The sequence below is a fragment of the Neoarius graeffei genome, chromosome 1, assembly GCF_027579695.1.
Source record: "Neoarius graeffei isolate fNeoGra1 chromosome 1, fNeoGra1.pri, whole genome shotgun sequence".
NCBI lineage: Eukaryota > Metazoa > Chordata > Actinopteri > Siluriformes > Ariidae > Neoarius > Neoarius graeffei.
This window is the reverse complement of record NC_083569.1, coordinates 44,586,625-44,606,781: the sequence shown is the minus strand read 5'-3', so window position 1 is coordinate 44,606,781 and position 20,157 is coordinate 44,586,625. Positions and strand designations below refer to the sequence as shown.

At 42.2% G+C, this 20,157-nt stretch overlaps 1 protein-coding gene across 3 annotated transcripts in view; it reads right to left on the bottom strand.

Annotated features, from left to right (window-relative positions):
* The window catches only part of otulinb (OTU deubiquitinase with linear linkage specificity b), a 37,808-nt gene extending 21,083 nt beyond the window's left edge, over positions 1-16,725 (bottom strand). Inside the window, exons 1-5 of one of the 3 annotated variants that reach the window (XM_060932416.1) lie at positions 16,640-16,725; positions 16,240-16,414; positions 8,448-8,663; positions 8,270-8,340; positions 34-146 (exon numbers count right to left, since the gene is read on the bottom strand). In XM_060932416.1, coding sequence (XP_060788399.1) covers positions 34-146; positions 8,270-8,340; positions 8,448-8,663; positions 16,240-16,376 — 537 coding nt within the window. In that variant the 5' untranslated portion in view covers positions 16,377-16,414; positions 16,640-16,725. Of the gene's footprint in view, positions 1-33; positions 147-8,269; positions 8,341-8,447; positions 8,664-8,732; positions 8,818-16,239; positions 16,415-16,639 lie in introns of those variants that run through there. The other 2 variants (XM_060932425.1, XM_060932433.1) reach the window with 2 other exon arrangements.
* Positions 16,726-20,157: the final 3,432 nt, after the last annotated feature.

Genomic DNA, 20,157 nt, shown 5'->3' with positions numbered 1-20,157 from the left:
TTGAAGCATCTGTACAAACCCTGTAATGCATACCTTTCTGATAAGGTGGCTTTTGGTGGTGTTTCCTTTCCATTCTCTCTGACTGTAGGAGAGCAGACCCTCAGGAGCTGACACACTGCTGTGGTCCTCAGAACTTGGCACTGAAGCTAGAAAAACAAGATCAACTGTGAGCTACTGCTCACTTGCATATCTCCCCCGCTCTCGCTTATACTAGAATGCAAGCAATCGAAGGAATAGGACACTTATTATGAATGTTGACTTCAACAAATAATGAACCCTGAAACAAGTAAGTAAAGAGCCGTGTCTCTCCCCAGGGATTTCAAATAGCATCCTGGTAAACTGTCATTTTGAAGCAGCATTTTGCTTCTTGAAACGGCATCAAAATCCACGCTAAAGGTTTTGTAAATACATTCAGTCAGCAAACAGGAAGTCGATGTGCGACAGACCTGAAAATGGTATACAAGGTATAGAACCCCAACCTGAAGCTCGGTACCAAATATCGAGCAGTAGTGATTTGTAGTTGCTGAGAAAAATGTTACGAAAATTTTATAAATCCATGCTATAGGTTTCGTACATGGGTCCATCTCAGAAACTGGTCTCTCATTTGGGACATTATGGTCAAAATTTTTTTTTCTAATTTTTTTTTTTTTTTGCATTTACCTAACACTCAATGTTTCTTTTGTCATGTTTAATAAGAATAAAGATAGTATCTTGCTTTATCTGGCCTCCACTGTGGAACATTTTTTTGATTACAATTCAAATGCTTTTGTAAAATTGATTTCCACATAAAATAACTCCATCATGAAGAATTAAAGCCCCTCCTTCACAGATGAGTGAAAATATTGAATAAATTTCCTCTTTTTGATTGCTTGGGTTAAAAATGCCAAGTTATGATGACTGAATTGATTATTCACTTAAATATGAATAATATGATGCATTTTGGGGATTTGATATGGCGAAATAGGACACAATGGAAAAATCAAGAACACACCGGAAAGATGAGAATAACGGCGCCGGTAAAAGAAGAGCGACTGTACCGGCTGAAGGTCGCGCGGGTCTCTGCTGCAGCGTGCGAGCAACGGGACATCACTACCGCACCGGACGGAGTGCGAGGCGGGGGCGGGGCAAAACGACTGGCCGTAGATTCTATCAAAAGTTCGATCTAAATTGACCATGGTTGCAAAATATTGGCCAAAAATACGCAAACACTACGAAATATGAAAGTAAGATGAAAAAGAAACATTCTATTGCCTTATACTGCAAGACTAAAACAAAATAAAACTGTCAAAACTCACCTTTTCAGTGATAACGTCCGAACAGATCACCCGCGTAACAGAAAGACCGCAAATGGAAGCACGATCAACTTCTAACTGTTGGAGTGGAAAATTCCATTCTGCACATGCAAATTGGGGCGGCACGGTGGTGTAGTGGTTAGCGCTGTTGCCTCACAGCAAGAAGGTCCGGGTTCGAGCCCCGTGGCCGGCGAGGGCCTTTCTGTGTGGAGTTTGCATGTTCTCCCCGTGTCCGCGTGGGTTTCCTCCGGGTGCTCCGGTTTCCCCCACAGTCCAAAGACATGCAGGTTAGGTTAACTGGTGACTCTAAATTGACCGTAGGTGTGAATGTGAGTGTGAATGGTTGTCTGTGTCTATGTGTCAGCCCTGTGATGACCTGGCGACTTGTCCAGGGTGTACCCCGCCTTTCGCCCGTAGTCAGCTGGGATAGGCTCCAGCTCGCCTGCGACCCTGTAGAACAGGATAAAGCGGCTAGAGATAATGAGATGAGACATGCAAATTGTTGTGTGCGGGGAAGGACACACATTAACACGCTACAGTAAAAAATAGACCACAACTCATTTTATAGCTCAGAAATTCATACAAGACCAGCTACCATCGTAACATTCTGTAAGAAACATATTCTATACCTAACTTTCAGCTTCTGTTTTAAAAAATAAAATCGCAGATTTATAATGATTTTTATATGGCGTAGTGATTTTACTACTTTTGGTGAGGCAGTGACCTTGACCCTAAGGTTTTCCATTTAGATTAAAACACACGATCGTATTGGTTTTGGGTCTGCGGAAAATGGAGTTACGGCGGTGATCAAATATTTTGCATGATGTTTTATTGCGGTTATGATTATTCTGTGAGCGCACCAATCCTGAGGTGTATAAAGTTACAACTTAAAATACAATTAGTGATAACTGTAGACTTTTCAGTGGACTACAACCTTTTTAAGGGAATCCGATGTAGTCAACCATTTATCATGTCCCAGATCAAGCCGCCATTTTTCCACAAATTTGCAGAATTTTTGCCAAATTCTGAATCGAGTATTCACATCAAAGATTTAGTTTTATCTGTATTATTTCTTTCATCATTTTATTTCAAATTAAAACCAACATCATTCAAAACCGTATAGTTTATTGACTGAGTATACAGTATTTAGTGGGGTACCCACACAGTACCCAGTTTCTGAGACAGACCCATATACATTCAGTTGGTAAACAGGAAGTCCATGTGCGACAGACCTGAAAACAGGACACGCAGTATAGAACCCCATGCTGAAGTTTGGTACCAAGTGGCTATGATTTGTACAACCCCGATTCCAAAAAAGTTGGGACAAAGTACAAATTGTAATTAAAAACGGAATGCAATGATGTGGAAGTTTCAAGATTTCATATTTTATTCAGAATAGAACATAGATGACATATCAAATGTTTAAACTGAGAAAATGTATCATTTAAAAAAAATTAGGTGATTTTTAAATTTCATGACAACAACACCTCAAAAAAGTTGGGACAAGGCCATGTTTACCACTGTGAGACATCCCCTTTTCTCTTTACAACAGTCTGTAAATGTCTGGGGACTGAGGAGACAAGTTGCTCAAGTTTAGGGATAGGAATGTTAACCCGTTCTTGTCTAATGTAGGATTCTAGTTGCACAACTGTCTTAGGTCTTTGTCGTATCTTGCGTTTTATGATGTGCCAAATGTTTTCTATGGGTGAAAGATCTGGACTGCAGGCTGGCCAGTTCAGTACCCGGACCCTTCTTCTACGCAGCCATGATGCTGTAATTGATGCAGTATGTGGTTTGGCATTGTCATGTTGGAAAATGCAAGGTCTTCCCTGAAAGAGACGTCGTCTGGATGGGAGCATATGTTGCTCTAGAACCTGGATATACCTTTCAGCATTGATGGTGTCTTTCCAGATGTGTAAGCTGCCCATACCACACACACTAATGCAACCCCATACCATCAGAGATGCAGGCTTCTGAACTGAGTGCTGATAACAACTTGGGTCGTCCTTCTCCTCTTTAGTCCGAATGACACGGCGTCCCTGATTTCCATAAAGAACTTCAAATTTTGATTCGTCTGACCGCAGAACAGTTTTCCACTTTGCCACAGTCCATTTTAAATGAGCCTTGGCCCAGAGAAGACATCTGCGCTTCTGGATCATGTTTAGATACGGCTTCTTCTTTGAACTATAGAGTTTTAGCTGGCAACGGCGGATGGCACGGTGAATTGTGTTCACAGATAATGTTCTCTGGAAATATTCCTGAGCCCATTTTGTGATTTCCAATACAGAAGCATGCCTGTATGTGATGCAGTGCCATCTAAGGGCCTGAAGATCACGGGTACCCAGTATGGTTTTCCGGCCTTGACCCTTACGCACAGAGATTCTTCCAGATTCTCTGAATCTTTTGATGATATTATGCACTGTAGATGATATGTTCAAACTCTTTGCAATTTTACACTGTCGAACTCCTTCCTGATATTGCTCCACTATTTGTCGGTGCAGAATTAGGGGGATTGGTGATCCTCTTCCCATCTTTACTTCTGAGAGTCGCTGCCACTCCAAGATGCTCTTTTTATACCCAGTCATGTTAATGACCTATTGCTAATCGACCTAATGAGTTGAAATTTGGTCCTCCAGCTGTTCCTTTTTTGTACCTTTTAACTTTTCCAGCCTCTTATTGCCCTGTCATTGTGTTGCTGTCATGAAATTTCAAATGAGCCAATATTTGGCATGAAATTTCAAAATGTCTCACTTTCGACATTTGATATGTTGTCTATGTTCTATTGTGAATACAATATCAGTTTTTGAGATTTGTAAATTATTGCATTCCATTTTTATTTACAATTTGTACTTTGTCCCAACTTTTTTGGAATCGGGGTTGTAGTTGCTGAGAAAAAAAAGGCGTTTCAGACGGACGGAGATACCGGACGGACGGATGGACAGAGGTAAACCAGTATACCCCCCTTCCTTCGGAGTGGGAGTATAATAAATATACGACCCTTGAAAACAACCTTCTAATCTCAAACCATAATACAACAGAAAAATGCACTACACTACAAATACACTGAACCATGCCTTCCACAGCAAGAAGTATAAAGGGAGATTTCACCTAATTTCACCAAAAGTATATCCACTGTTACAGTGTGAAGTAATTTTTCTGTTTTGTTTCTAATAAATATGCAAGCCGGCACAAACTTGGAGGAGAGAGGTTATACAGGTGTTGTCCGTTCAAGTTCAGTTCTCTTACCTCTTCACTTTATTCGCTACTCTTAATTCTAAACAAGAGCTCTTTTCCCAGAATATTTATAACCAAGCTTCCCTGACTCAAGGTCACCACACAGATAAGCTCTGGTGTGACATCTTTCTCAGGCCCTTTCACATTCCTGTTCTCTGTTTCAATACAGTATTCAGCACACACACGTACGTTCATGCACCATGTTTCATGTTTGTGACATATTTTCAACCCAGACCAGTTGGTCTAAAACATAAGGTAACACCACACATAGAAATCACACTATGGCTCTGTAGCCAGCATGGGGAATTGGAAAACTGGAAAATTAGCACCACCGTCCACTTTAATAAAAACACCTGTATACCTGCTGATTTATGCAGTTATCCAATCAGCAAATCATGTGGCAGCAGTAGACTGAGCTGACAGGAAGTGTATAGTAACTCAAATAAGCACTCTTTACTGGACAGGTGAAGAGTGGAACAAGACCAGGTGATTCCCCCCACCTCGAATCTTCAACTGTCCAGTCTGGGTGAGTCTGTGCCCATGATAGCCTCAGATTCCTATTTTTGACTGACAGGAGTAACCCATCCACCTCAAGGTTTAATGTTTTGTACTCAGTAGTCAAACCAGCCCATTTGGCACCAACAACCCTGCCATGATTAAAGTCATGGAGGTGACACTTTTTTTCCCCTCGTTCTGATGCTTGATGTGAACATTATCTGAAGCTTTGTGGGTGGCACGGTGGTGGAAGTGGTTCGCACTGTCGCCTCACAGCAAGAAGGTTCTGGGTTCAAGCCCAGCGGCCGGTGGGGGCCTTTCTGTATGGAGTTTGCATGTTCTCCCTGTGTCTGTATGGGTTTCTTCCGGGTGCTCCAGTTTCCCCCAAAGAAACTAACCCCAAAGGTTAAGTTAACATGGGGCAGCCTTGGGCTGAGGTGCCCTTGAGCGAGGCACTTAACTCCCAACTGCTCCCCGGGCGCTGTTAGCACGGCTGCCATATGATGAATAAAGTAGTAGTTCTTCTTTTCACCTGTATCTGCATGATTTCTTATATCGTGCTGCTGCCACACGATTGGCTGATTGGATAAACATAAAAGCATTTGGAGAGCGCAGACCTCTGACAAGGATAACAGCAGACTCTATGATGTGTAAATCTACAACCGTGACCACTTTATAGGTCTTGATAGCTTTCCAAAACTATTAGAATTAAACTGCCTGGCCAAAAACAGTTGCCATTTGGATTTAAATAAGCAAATACTTGAGGGCATTTGATTTGATAATTAATGCAGTGATTTATTTGCGTCAGATGGCAGCAATGCTTTTAACCCCAGCTGATGCAGTGAGTAGCTTCTCATCTATTTAACAAACATGTCAGAAGATGTATCCCGTGGTCATGGAAAAGATGTCACTGTGTTTCAGAAGGATCAAATTATTGGCCTGCATCAAGCGAAGAAAACAACTAAGGTGATTGCTAAAATGACTGGAATTAGGTTAAGAACTGTCCAATGCATTATTAAAACCTGGAAGGATAGTGGTGAACTGTCAACTTTGCAGAAAAAAATGTGGTTGGAAAAAGATCCTGGCTGACCATGATCAGAGATCACTTAAATGCTTGGTGAAGTTGAATCATTTAAAATAAATAAACAAATAAATAAAAAATCTACAGTCACACTCACGGCTATGTTTAATAGTGAACACGAACATTTCCACACGCACAATGTGACAAGAACCCATAGGATTGGGACTAAACAGCTGTGTGTCCAGAAGAAAACCATTTGTTAGTGAGACTAATCAGGAGAAAAGGCTTCAAGTTGCGAGGGAGCATAAAGATTGGACTCTGGAGCAATGGAAAAAGATCATGTGGTCTGATGAGTCCAGATTTACCTTATCCCAAAGCGACGGGTGCATCAGGGTAAGAAAGGAAGCAAATGAAGCGATGCATCAATCATGCATAGTGGCCACTGTACAAGCCCCTGGAGGCAGTGTGATGATCTGGGGCTGCTTCAGTTGGTCAGGTCGAGGCTCAGCAACATTATGTTGTAACAAAATGAAGTCAGCTGATGACCTGAATGACCAGATTATCTCATCAGTGGATTTTTAATTCCCTGATAGCATGGGCATATTTCAGGATGACGATGCCAAGATTCATCAGGCTCAGATTGTAAAAGAGTGGTTCAGGGAACATGAGGAATCATTTTCACACATAAAATTAGCCACCATGGAGTCCTAACCTTAACCTCAGTGAAAGTCTTTGGGAGAAAGTCTGTTGGAGAAGAATTTATGGAGTAGTTCAACTCTCCGGTCACTGATACAAGATCTCAGTGAAAAATTAATGCAACTCTGGACAGAAATAAATGTTGGGATATTACATAATAGAGGTCTGCGCAGGACAGAATTTTCAGTCCCGCTCCCGCAAAGAATTATGATTTTCAGTCCTGCTCCCGCCCGCAAATCCCGCATGATGCAGACGTTCGTGTTATTTCTCATGAAAGTTCTTGTCATTGGCTTGGGGAATTAAACATGCTGAGCTTAGCTGAGCTCTCCACTGACCGATCCTTCACCTAGCGCACGTAGTGAGGGTGCGCGTTGCCAGGCGGCATGCGCAGCTGAGGCTTTACAGAGATACCCAACACACCTACCAAAATCTACAGTGGATATTAAGAATATTGTACATAGCTTATATGTCACTCCTCACATTTACATTCTAGGAAATACAAGTAGGCCTATAAGAAATTAATATAATTTAAAGACACAGCGTGATGGTGCCCCGCCCCCTACTTTGAGTGGATTTGAGCATAAATATCTACAGCTCACGTTCAGGGGTGCGTTTCCCAACCAAGTTAGCATTAAACCAATATGGTACGATGCAAGTTTGAACTAGAGGGCTCTATCTCAAACACAGAAGAGCGGAAAGGAATCGGAAACGTACGCGAGATTAGACCACATCCGCAAATTTAGGCATCTTAAAATGTTTTTATTAATGCCAAATAAAATATCCAGCACAAATTATATATGATAGACATAAATTAATAATTTATAAATTTTATTTTAAACGTTTTTAGTTAGCGGGACTGCAGCTTATCACCTCTCCCGCCCGCTCCCGCATTGTGCACTCCCTCTCCTGCCCGCTCCCACATAGTGCACTCCCCCTCCCGCCCGCAATGAGCTTTCAAAATTTGTCCCGCGCCGCACTGCTTTGCGTCGGGTCCCGCGGGTCCCCCGCGAGAGTGCAGGGCTCTATTACACAAGGTTGTAATCAAAGCTAATGGTAGTCCAACGAAATATAAAATGTGCACAACTTTATTTTGGCCAGGCAGTGGTGTATCCCAGAGGATTACTGGTACCAGTCAATGTGGATTGTGATGTACAATGGCTACGTTTTTGTCACTATTGAACTTTACTGCCATCTACTGGAATTTGTGGCATTGTTGGGCGCATACTTCCAGTAAGGCCAAATGCTGTATATGGCAATGTTAGTGAAAGTAAAACTAAATTTGTGGATCCACCCTGTGACTCCGCTCCACCCCAAAATTTAATGGGTTCTTCCTTGGCCCATGCTACACCCGTCCACCAAGTTTCATGGAAATTAGGTCAACAGATTCTGTGCAATCCTGCTTACAAACAGACAAACTGCACCGAAAACATAACCTTGTCAGAGGTAATGAGCAGGTGTATCGTGTTCCTATTAAAGCAGACAGTGATTATAAACTTTGATTCTTCAGAATACTTTATTTTTGCTTTAATACCTGCATTAGACAGCTGCTTCTCCTGTCTTTCCTGTTCTATTTCCTCTGCTGCTCTGTATAGATCCTCCTCACTGTGAAAGAGGGATGTGGTCAAAACATGAAACGCTGTATGAAAACTGAACAATATAAAGCTGTATACATTCTCATTCATGTCAAAATGGTGACTAGTTTGACCCACTGAGAAGCGCAGCACCTGTTCTCATCCTCTGCTGTTGACATCTCCTCTGGACGCTGCTTGCTCAGATGACTATGCTGATTTAAAGACTTGGCTTCTTCCTCAGGAGCTGCTTGGATACTGGAAGTCATCTCTCTGCTGTTTTCATGTTTGGATGGACAAACATTTTTTTCACTGGCAGCAACTGGAACAGTTTGACTGGGCTTCTTGACAGATAGTCTACAGGATAGGAATTGGCACATTATTGCCAATATCAGTCTGTATCAATCATATAATACCAATACCAACCATTTGCTCTGCCCCAGATACCAAGGCTGCAATTATATGGAGAATATGTGATAAGCAATGATGACGATAGTCTCCTCCAGAAGTACTGGAACAGCAAGGTCAAATAATTTGTTATTGTAATACACTGAAGACGTTTGGTTTTGAGATCAAAAGATGAATGAGACTATAGAGCAGAGTTTCAGTTTTCGTTTCCTGATATTTACATCTAATAGTTTTAAACAACTTGGAGCACGGCACCTTTTGATTGAACCCACCCATTTTACAAGTGATCAAAAATACTGAAACATGTGAATGACGGGTGTTTCTTGTTGCCCAAGTTGAATCTCACAGATTGATTTTTAAACAATAAATAGCTTTGAATATTGACTCGCTATGAAGCCGTGGGTTTCACCGCTTTTTTGTTTTTAAAAAGGATAAACCAACATGAAGACCAGAGAACTGTCCATGGGAGAAAATCAAACCATTTTGAAGAGAAGAGAAAAGAGGGAAACTCTATCAGAGCCAGATGATAGAAAAACCAAAGAAAACCCCCAAAACAACAGTCAATTACATCAGCAACAACCTACACAGGGCAGGGGTGAAGGTGTCACAATCTACCACTCGAAGAAGACTTCCAAAGCAGAAATATAAAAGGCCATACCATAAGATGCAAACCACTCAGCAGCAGTAAGAATCAGAAGGCCAGACTGAAATACAGAGTTTTGTCACTCATCTCTGTATTTCTTTGTCACGCAAAGAAATACAGAGATGAGTGACAAAACTTCTGCAACCAAGATTAACATCTATCAAGGTAACGGAAAGGCCAAAATGTAAAGAAAGAAAGAACTATGCATAGTGGAGATGGAGTCATGGCTTGGGCTTGTGTGGCTGCTTCTGGAACGGGCTCGCTAATCTTTATTGATGTAGCTCACGATGGTAGCAGCAAAATGAATTCAGAAGTCTATAGAAAATGTTATGTCTGCCAATTTACAGAGAAAATCACCCAATCTAATTGGGAGGAACTTCATCATGCAATGAGACAATGACCCAAAACACACTGCCAACACAAAGGACTGGTGGGGGAGTGGAAGGTTTCATACTGGCCAAGTCAAATCACTAGTTGAGCATGCATTTCATCCCCTGAAGAGGAGAAACCCTCAAAAGAACTGCGGTACAAGCTTGGAAAAGCATCACAAAAGAGGAATGCAACAGTTTGGTGATGCCAGTGGGCCATTTGCTTGAGGCAGTTATTGCAAGCAAAGGATACGCAACCAAATATTATGTATCATTTACTTTAATACTACCTGTTCCAGTGGTTTTGCTCACTTAAAAATCGGATGGTCTACCACCAAAGGTACCAAGTTGTACCACATCTAGATATAAATATTAGGAAATGAAAGTTGAAGTCTCATATTCATCTTTTCATCTAAAACACAAATTTCATATTGAGATTATAGAGTGGTGCTTGAAAGTTTATGAACCTTTAGAATTTTCTGCATTTCTGCATAAATATGACCTAAAACATCATCAGATTTTCACACAAGTCCTAAAAGTAGATAAAGAGAACCCAGTTAAACAAATGAGACAAAAATGTTATACTTGGTCATTGATTTATTGAGGAAAATGATCCAATATTACATATCTGTGAGTGTCAAAAGTATGTGAACCTCTAAGATTAGCAGTTAATTTGAAGGTGAAATTAGAGTCAGGTGTTTGTCATCCCACTGATTGAAATCAGGTGTGAGTGGGCACCCTGTTTTATTTAAAGAACAGGGATCTATCAAAGTCTGATCTTCACAACACATGTTTGTGGAAGTGTATCATGGCACGAACAAAGGAGATTTCTGAGGAGCTCAGAAAAAGCGTTGTTGATGCTCATCAGGCTGGAAAAGGTTACAAAACCATCTCTAAAGAGTTTGGACTCCATCAATCCACAGTCAGACAGATTGTGTATAAATGGAGGAAATTCAAGACCATTGTTTCCCTCCCCAAGAGTGGTCGACCAACAAAGATCACTCCAAGAGCAAGGCGTGTAATAGTTGGCGACGTCACAAAGGACCCCAGGGTAACTTCTAAGCAACTGAAGGCCTTGCTCACATGGGCTAATGTTAACGTTCATGAGTCCACCATCAGGAGAACACTGAACAACAATGGTGTGCATGGCAGGGTTGCAAGGAGAAAGCCACTGTTCTCCAAAAAGAACATTGCTGCTCATCTGCAGTTTGCTTAAGATCACGTGGACAAGCCAGAAGGATATTGGAAAAATGTTCTGTGGACGGATGAGACCAAAATAGAACTTTTTGGTTTCAATGAGAAGTGTTAAGCTTGGAGAAAGGAAAACACTGTATTCCAGCATAAGAACCTTTTCCCATCTGTGAAACATGGTGGTGGTAGTATCATGGTTTGGGCCTGTTTTGCTGCATCTGGGCCAGGACGGCTTGCCGTCATTGATGGAACAATGAATTCTGAATTATACCAGCGAATTCTAAAGGAAAATGTCAGGACATCTGTTCATGAACTGAATCTCAAGAGAAGGTGGGTCATGCAGCAAGACAACGACCCTAAGCACACAAGTCGTTCTACCAAAGAATGGTTAAAGAAGAATAAAGTTAATGTTTTGGAATGGCCAAGTCAAAGTCCTGATGATGTGGAAGGACCTGAAGCGAGCAGTTCATGTGAGGAAACCCACCAACATCCCAGAATTGAAGCTGTTCTGTACGGAGGAATGGGCTAAAATTCCTCCAAGCCGGTGTGCAGGACTGATCAACAGTTACCACAAACGTTTAGTTGCAGTTATTGCTGCACAAGGGGGTCACACCAGATACTGAAAGCAAAGGTTCACATACTTTTGCCACACGCAGATATGCAATATTGTATCATTTTCCTCAATAAATAAATGACCAAGTATCATATTTTTGTCTCATTTGTTTAACTGGTTTCTCTTTATCTACTTTTAGGACTTGTGTGAAAATCTGAAGATGTTTTAGGTCAGTTATGCAGAAACATAGAAAATTCTAAAGGGTTCACAAACTTTCAAGCACCACTGTACATGTTGCTATATATTAAGACTACAAATTTTAATGCATCTGAAGGGATATTATTCAGCCCCTAGGCAATCTGTGGCTGGTGTGGTTCTGTCTTGCTGACCATTTCAAGAAGATTTGCGGAATGTAGGCTATATTGTCTGCTATCCCAGTTTTATTCGTTGATAAATGTTCTCAGAGCAGAATGTATCACAAATCAATTTCTCTCATCTCATTATCTCTAGCCGCTTTATCCTGTTCTACAGGGTCGCAGGCAAGCTGGAGCCTATCCCAGCTGACTACGGGCGAAAGGCGGGGTACACCCTGGACAAGTCGCCAGGTCATCACAGGGCTGACACATAGACACAGACAACCATTCACACTCACATTCACACCTACGGTCAATTTAGAGTCACCAGTTAACCTAACCTGCATGTCTTTGGACTGTGGGGGAAACCGGAGCACCCGGAGGAAACCCACGCGGACACGGGGAGAACATGCAAACTCTGCACAGAAAGGTCCTCGCCGGCCACGGGGCTCGAACCCGGACCTTCTTGCTGTGAGGCGACAGCGCTAACCACTACACCACCGTGCCGCCCACTTTATTCATCTCGGAGAGAAATTCACAGATTACACCAGCACAGAAACTATACTGAAGCATAATAATAAATAAAGGACAAGAATATTTTAAGAACTAAATTTAGATTGAGATACTTCTAAAGCTTCTACATGCTTGCTTATATGACTCTTTTACAACCGAGAGTCGATTCTGAATCATTGTGTTAGGAATCACTAGATTCCACACAGTGCTCCGAGTTTTGGGTTGTTTTACAGTCAGGGTACAAAGTTTGTGTCACAGGGGTCCAAAATTCAAATTGATTCAAACTGGTTCTTGTACCAGTTTTTAAGTGAAGGACAAGTTAAAGAACAGATTTCAGGTCATTTTTTGACGTGTGTGTATGGTAGTTTTGTGTAATCTGCTATAAGATGGGAGAAACAAATGAAGTGATTCTCGGAGAGGACTTTTTTTTTTTTGACAATTCAGAATCCACTACTTCCATAGTGCTTTTAAATATAAGGCTGGAAGCTTTGTGTTAGTTGTCTCTAATATTTATGTCCCAATATCTTGACCACATTTTAGGATGAAAATAATCATTTTAAATGTTACTTTATATTGAAAAATTAGCTGTCTCGGAGAGGACATTTTTTTTGACACAATTACATACTAATTTGATCAAAATAGTCTGAAAACTTACTGGCATTCAACATTAAAACTTAACTATGTTTCCAATGATATGGAACCAAATATGTGTTTTATGGTATAAAGAATGATTAAGTGCATCCCTTTTGGAGCTACCTGTGGTCAAAAAAAGCACTTTTTCTAAATGACACGAGTAATTTTGCTAAATATGACACATATTGCCATACATTCACCAAAAATAACGTTATCACCAAAGTTTTTTTGCATGGTAAATAGAGCTATCACAGGGCCTTTTGATATTGAAGATAAGTGTTAAATGTGATTTTTAATGACAGCATTAAAATGTGATTTAAAATGACAGCATTTTAGTTATGCTGTCATAGTTAGTTGCCGGAGTCCCTGCTTGTACTCAGTGCAATATGTATACTGTTCCTACTTATTCAGGTGACATTGGGCATACCTAACAACCTGCGTTTTCTCCCCCCCAAAATCTGTCCCTCTGAGTTACATGGAGTCAACAGGAAATCTTTTGGTGGAGAGGGTGGAGACCTCGACTGGCTGTCGTAGCCTGCCGGAAATCGGCCGTCAGACATTCTGTCGCATGTCCCAGACCCGGTGAAATGTAACTGAATTGTCTTGGCCAGCCCTAAGGGTCCCATCTGCATCTCATCATTGCTGAGGAGTGTGCTCCCATCACCCAATCAAGCATCCAGCCAGAGCAGGTCATGATATTTTTTTAACCATATTAACATGCCATTGTTGTGTATTATGCCTGATGTCAAGACTCTCGTCTCTGCGAGCCTACCACACAGATTTAATACTTGTGTCATTTTTAGGGCATACCTAACAACCTGTGTTTTCTCCCCCCCATCATCTGTCCCTCTGAGTTACATGTTGGTCCTGGGATTGAGATGCTGGCCTCTTCTGCCCCTCGGACCTGCTTGATCCATCCTGGTGCCCTGTGTCTGGTTGGAGTTTTATCGCATCGCTCCTGTGGAGGACGGCCCCATGAGGACAGTTGAAAGTCACACCTGGAGGATGCTCTGGACTCTTACAGTAATGCTTTTATGGCTGAGGACGACAGTTGACTTGCTAACTTTAGGACTGCAGTTGTCATGAACAGTTTTGCACTCAAGCTTCCATCAGTGAAGAGTTACAACATCAACGAAACTGACTTCATGTTAAAACTGTTAATGTTATAGTCATGTTGTTGCCCAAATGAGGATGGGTTCCCTTTTGAGTCTGGTTCCTCTCGAGATTTCTTCCTCATGTCGTCTGAGGGAGTTTTTCCTTGCCACCGTCACCACAGGCTTGCTCATTGGGGATAGATTAGGGACAAAGTTAGCTCATGTTTTAAGTCATTCAAATTCTGTAAAGCTGCTTTGCGACAATGTTTATTGTTAAAAGTGCTATACAAATAAACTTGACTTGATTTTTAGCTTGCGTACCCTGATTGTAAAACAACCCTTTTCAGTAAAACACTTCTTTGTATTAGTGTTAAAGGAATACGCCACCCCCAAGTGAAATTGAGTCAGTCCCTGCAGTCCCTAGAGTTGGATGAGTGAGCCAAAGCGTTTTGTAGCCGACCCAGCCATTGTCCTGATATGGAAACGTCCCGGTTAGCTTTAGGTGGGGTTTACATTAGACCGTATCAGCGGATCATCAGATTAACGTTTTTAAAAACGATTAGCGTGCACACAGCAACGCCAATACACGATTCGCGTGCACACAGCAACGCCAATACACGGATACGCTAATCACATGACTAATTCGGCACGCAAGTTGAAATGTGTCAGTGCGGCTCATCGCTTCCTCCTCAGCGGCTGCGCTCCAAATCACTCCGCCCTGAACAGCGAGTGCCCTCTGGAGGGTGTGCACTCCGGCCCTGCACAGCTCACAGAGCGCGCGAGTGAAGCGCACGAGCAGTGATTCGGGACTGAGCCGCTGTGCGCAAGTCACTTACCACTTGCAAGTGGAAGGATGGCAAGCCTAAAGACAATCGTAACTACACAATGGGCAGTATTTGCATCAGTATTTGCAGTATTTTCATACTTTTATACTCTTTAACGAAAGGTGATACAAGGCGGAAGTCCGCGCCGTTTTTCAGCAGTCGCGTCACATGACCAACGCCAGCGAATCAGGAAGGTGGATGTCACAGTGACGTTGTCCAATGACGGCGCCAGCTAGAGCTCAGCACAGCGTATCCGCGTATTCTCAATGTTTACACAGCACCGGACCAGACACGATCTGGATTGAATACCTGGACCCTGGCGGATTCCCGTTTCCAGGTGTTTTAATGTAAACGGACAGTGCATCCGCGAAGAAAACGAGACAGATACTGTCTAATGTAAACTTGGCCTTAGCTTAGCGTAGTCGCTGTAATCCGGCGTGTCCAGCTAGCACTGTCGTTGCAAAAGTGAACCAAATAACTCAAGATTTTTTATAAATTATTTCTCATGACCTGTACATTCACATCGAGTACACATATCAATGCAAATTAACACGAAGGGATTTACTAGACCAATTTATATCTGGAACTATTTTCGGCCACAGCACAGGCAAAGCACCGCTGCAGGCGCAAAGACACCGCGCAGCACCTGAAACCCCTGGTTTCCCTGGTAACACTGGTGTATTGACGGAAGTTGTGGTGCTGCATGGTGTCTTTGCGCCTGCAGCGGTGCTTTGCCCGAAAATAGTTCCAAATATAAATTGGTCTAGTAAATCCCTTCGTGTTAATTTGCATTGATATGTGTACTCGATGTGAATGTACAGGTCATGAGAAATAATTATAAAAAATCTTGAGTTGTTTGGTTCACTTTTGCAACGACAATGCTAGCTGGACACGCCGGATTACAGCGACTATGCTAAGCTAAGCTAACCGGGACGTTTCCAGATCAGGACAATGGCTGGGTCGGCTACAAAACGCTTTGGCTCACTCATCCAACTCTAGGGACTGCAGGGACTGACTCAATTTCACTTGAGGGTGGCGTACTCCTTTAAAGGAGGTGTGTGTCAGACAAAAAAAAAAAAAAAAGAAAGAAATCGCCGACTCTCTCCCTCTCTCTGACTTTCATTTGTTCACAACCTCGAGTCTGAATTTATGTCTCGACTCCGTAGATTCATGAATTCAATGAATCGACTCTCTTTGGAATTGACTCCCAAGACTAGATTGTCTGCTGCTTTGATGATTTGTTCCAAAGTGTGCTCAGAGTTATTGTGCATCATTAACACGTCACACAATACACTACATTTTTAAGAGTTTTGACTCAAATCAATAATAAACCTAAAATCATGCAGTACTTACTGTATTTTCTTGGACTTCTTGCTCTCACTGCAGGACTCAGAAGCCCCGGGACACTGAGCTACAGCTCCCCGAGTGCTTTTGGTTTTGTTAGTCTTGCGGTTTCGACCATCTTTCACACCTGGCTCAGTGGGACGCATGTTGAAATGCACACAGCATCTCTCTCATCAAGCAGCAGCTACACAAACAAACAATGCGAAGTAAACAAGCACTTATAAAGTGCCTCACATTTAGTAAACACAGCTGCACTTCCGCAAAATAGGACAGCTCTTTACATTTTTGTTAAGCCTTTTAGCTAGTTAAATAAATGATGGTAGCGTACTGCAAACAATGACAAAACAAATGGAAATAAACGCAGGTGGATGTGTATCTCAATAGTCAATTTCTTCAAATGTTTATTTACCTTTAAAATATCCACGAAAGCTAACATCTACATTAAAGTTAGCAACAGCCTGCTAACCTAAGCGCCAAGAAACAGGCGCTTCCGGTTTGCAAGGGCTGTTGGGAATTGTAGTTTCCACAAACTGTTACAAAGCGCTATTTGCACCCATTGTGCAGTTTTTGGTCGAAATCAGTGATGGTACATTTATAAATAGACACCACGGCGCCATTTATTTTCACTGTACAGTTTTGAAGCCTTTTCTGGTCTAAATGGGAGCCGCCATCTTGGAAATATTGGAACCAGATCACTGAGCCCTGTATAAAATCTGGAGAGTGAAGCCACGTGGCCGCCATTTTACCACTCACATCGCGTGTATTTGGCTTATGTTTAAGAAAGAAAGAACACTTGTGAAATTCTTCTCTGTATTTAACCCATCTGAAGCAGTGAACACACACATACCCAGAGCAGTGGGCAGTCATGCTAACAGCACCCGGGGAGCAGTTGGGAGTTAGGGGTCTCGCTCAAGGGCACCTCAGCCCAAGGTCGTCCCATATTAAAGGACATATTCTGGAACAATTTCGTTTTTTTTAAAAAATATGAAAGTATGTCCCTTTACACACTCATCCAGAAGGGTAATTTTGCACAAGGCCGTCTGTCTACAGCAGAAAAAAATAAAATAACAAAAGGCGTCTGGAAAAATCCCAAAGGAGTCTGGAGCCAGATTCGTGACGTTACCTGTGGAAGCACCAGCAGGCTGCGCGAACTTTGCACGGTTTCAGTGCACAGCCTGTGTAGACCAAACGCTCCCATTTCTCTCTCATCGTCCGGTCTTTTAGGAAACGATGAGTACTAATCCCATCAAGATTGGTGTTGCTACACCCTCCTACGATACATCTGTTAACCATTTTAATAATTACGTGATAACGTTGAAGAAATTTGCAGAAAACCACCAGGTCGTTTTCTCATAAACAAACCAGCGCTGACGTAGGATTCAGAGGGAGGCGTCCCGCACGCGACGTCACGAAAATCAATGTTTCCCGGGAAATCCAAATGCCAAGTTTTTTCAGAGGCGGACCAATTCGCCTCAAACGGCTTGATTTCAACTGAATTTTTCTGGTATTGCACAAGGTAAAAAAAATTGCAGAGAATGCAGAATGTTACAGATATTTGACCAAAGTTTAATATAAAATAGGAGAATTACATTGATATTGCTCCTGAATTTACCTGTGATATGCCCTTTAACCAAACCACATGTCTTTTGAATTGTGGGGGAAACCGGAGCGCCCGGAGGAAACCCATGCAGATACGGGGAGAACATGCAAACTCCACACAGAAAGGCCCTCGCCGGCCGCTGGGCTCGAACCCAGAACCTTCTTGCTAACCACTTACACCACCGTGCTGCCCTAACAAAGAACAACAACTTTTATTCATCACACACTTGTGAAATAGCTCTCTGCATTTAACCCATCTGGAGCAGTGAACACACACACATACCCAGAGCAGTGGGCAGCCATGCTAACAGCACCCAGGGAGCAGTTGGGAGTTAGGTGCCTCGCTCAAGAGTGGTATAACCGTGGCATACGATCATATTTGCCCCAAGAAAAGTATCTTCTGAGTTTTTTTCCTTTCATTACCTCCTCTTATTTTCTCAACTTTACCTACATATCTTTATAGTGCTCCCCTTCACTGTGACTGTTTGTTTGCTTATTTCCTTTTCCAGTTCAGTCACTGATCTTTTTTTTTTGAACGGCTCTTTTACTCCTACTATAATTATTTTTATGGAGATTATTTCAGTTTTTCTTTGTACAGGAAATCATATTTCGGTCGCCATCTGGGAAATAAGTCGTTGACCGGGAAATATGACCAACCTTGATTTAAGAGTACTTATCAATATACTTGCACTCAATTTAAACTAAAATCATGTAGTTAAAACAGACAATCATGCCTGTTTTGGCAATTTGTGCAAATAGGTGCGACATGTAGATGAGACTTAGGTAAATGAAAATAACTACTGACCAAACTAGAACAATAACATCTCTCTTTTAATTTGCATCCCTCACTGCCATTTCTGCTTAAGGCTATGGGCCTTCTTTCATTTAAGCCCGGCGCACTCGGGTGATGTTCTATCGCTAGGTCATGCAACTTTTTGACGCAAGCGAAAAATTGCTTTGTGTATGGATATTGGCAACGGTGATTTTTTTGTTGCTTGTGACAGATTGCAGGTAACAAACATGCTTGATATTTTGCGACCAAAAAAAAATCACCAGTCGCTGACTTGTTGCAGAGATATCGTCGCATGTGTGTCTTTGCGATAACGAAGCGATCACCTCCAAAGGCTAAGCCAATCCTTGCCCACGAAGTAGTTACGTGATTTCCACGTGACTTGCATCCCTGCCCTCGAAGTAGTCACGTGATTTCCACGTAACTTGCATCCCCCCCTCACCAAATCGCCCACTGGTAGCAGATAATGCGCACGTGCAGCTATCCAAGAGGGGAAACTTGCATCCAAAAATTGCAATACGCTTGCGACAAGAAGTCGCCCGTGTGCGCCAGGCTTTAGGCTACTGAGGCTAATTTACTCAGTTCATTTTGCTTTTTGAATTTGAGCCGTTGAGCTTGAGCCCTCACATTTAATCTCAAACATGTCTAGACTTTGGCTTTGATCTAGTCTGGGACATTTCCATCGAAAATCTGACACAGTCACAGTGTTCATCCCAGAGATCAATATCAGATTTTCAACAAAAACAGACAAGATGAAGAGACAGATTTTCTGTTATTTTTTTCTTTTGCTCTTGCAAACCATCATAAAATGTTAGAGGGGGTTCGCACAAATGGCACTGTGCACACGTGTAAAAATGATTACACTATCAATACTCACAGGTGAAATGTCCATCCACAACCTTTGACTTGATGGTTTGTACAGTTTACTGTGGCACATGCAAGCATTTTTCTTGTAATTTTTCTCACCAACTACATAAATAACTTGTCCAGTTTTGTGTCGCTTCCAGTAGTTTAAATGACCATTCTGCTCCGCGATGTGAGTGGTAAGATGGCGGCCAGATGGCTTCACTCTGACAAGCCTATGAGCTCTCCAGATTTTATATAGAGCTCAGTGAGCCAGCTGCTGCTCAACAGTGCCCTTAGAACTAGAGCAAGCATAGTAAAGACCTTGGAGCCAGAGCATGCACAGTAGATACAGCCGGACAGACAGATCCGCCTCTTATCCACCCATATTGGTGATGGATTATGGAGTTTTAGTCCTATCATTAATCAAGAGCATGATCTTTCGATTTGAGAGCAGTATTTACTTCACTTTTCATGTTCAGAAAATCTTTTCAGAAAAATTTTGCAATGTTTGAATTTTGAAATGGGGTGGCATGGTGGTGTAGTGGTTAGCACTGTAGCCTCACAGCAAGAAGGTCCTGGGTTCGAGCCCAGTGGCCAGCGAGGGCCTTTCTGTGTGGAGTTTGCATGTTCTCTCCATGTCTGCGTGGGTTTCCTCCGGGTGCTCCGGTTTCCCCCACAGTCAAAAGACATGT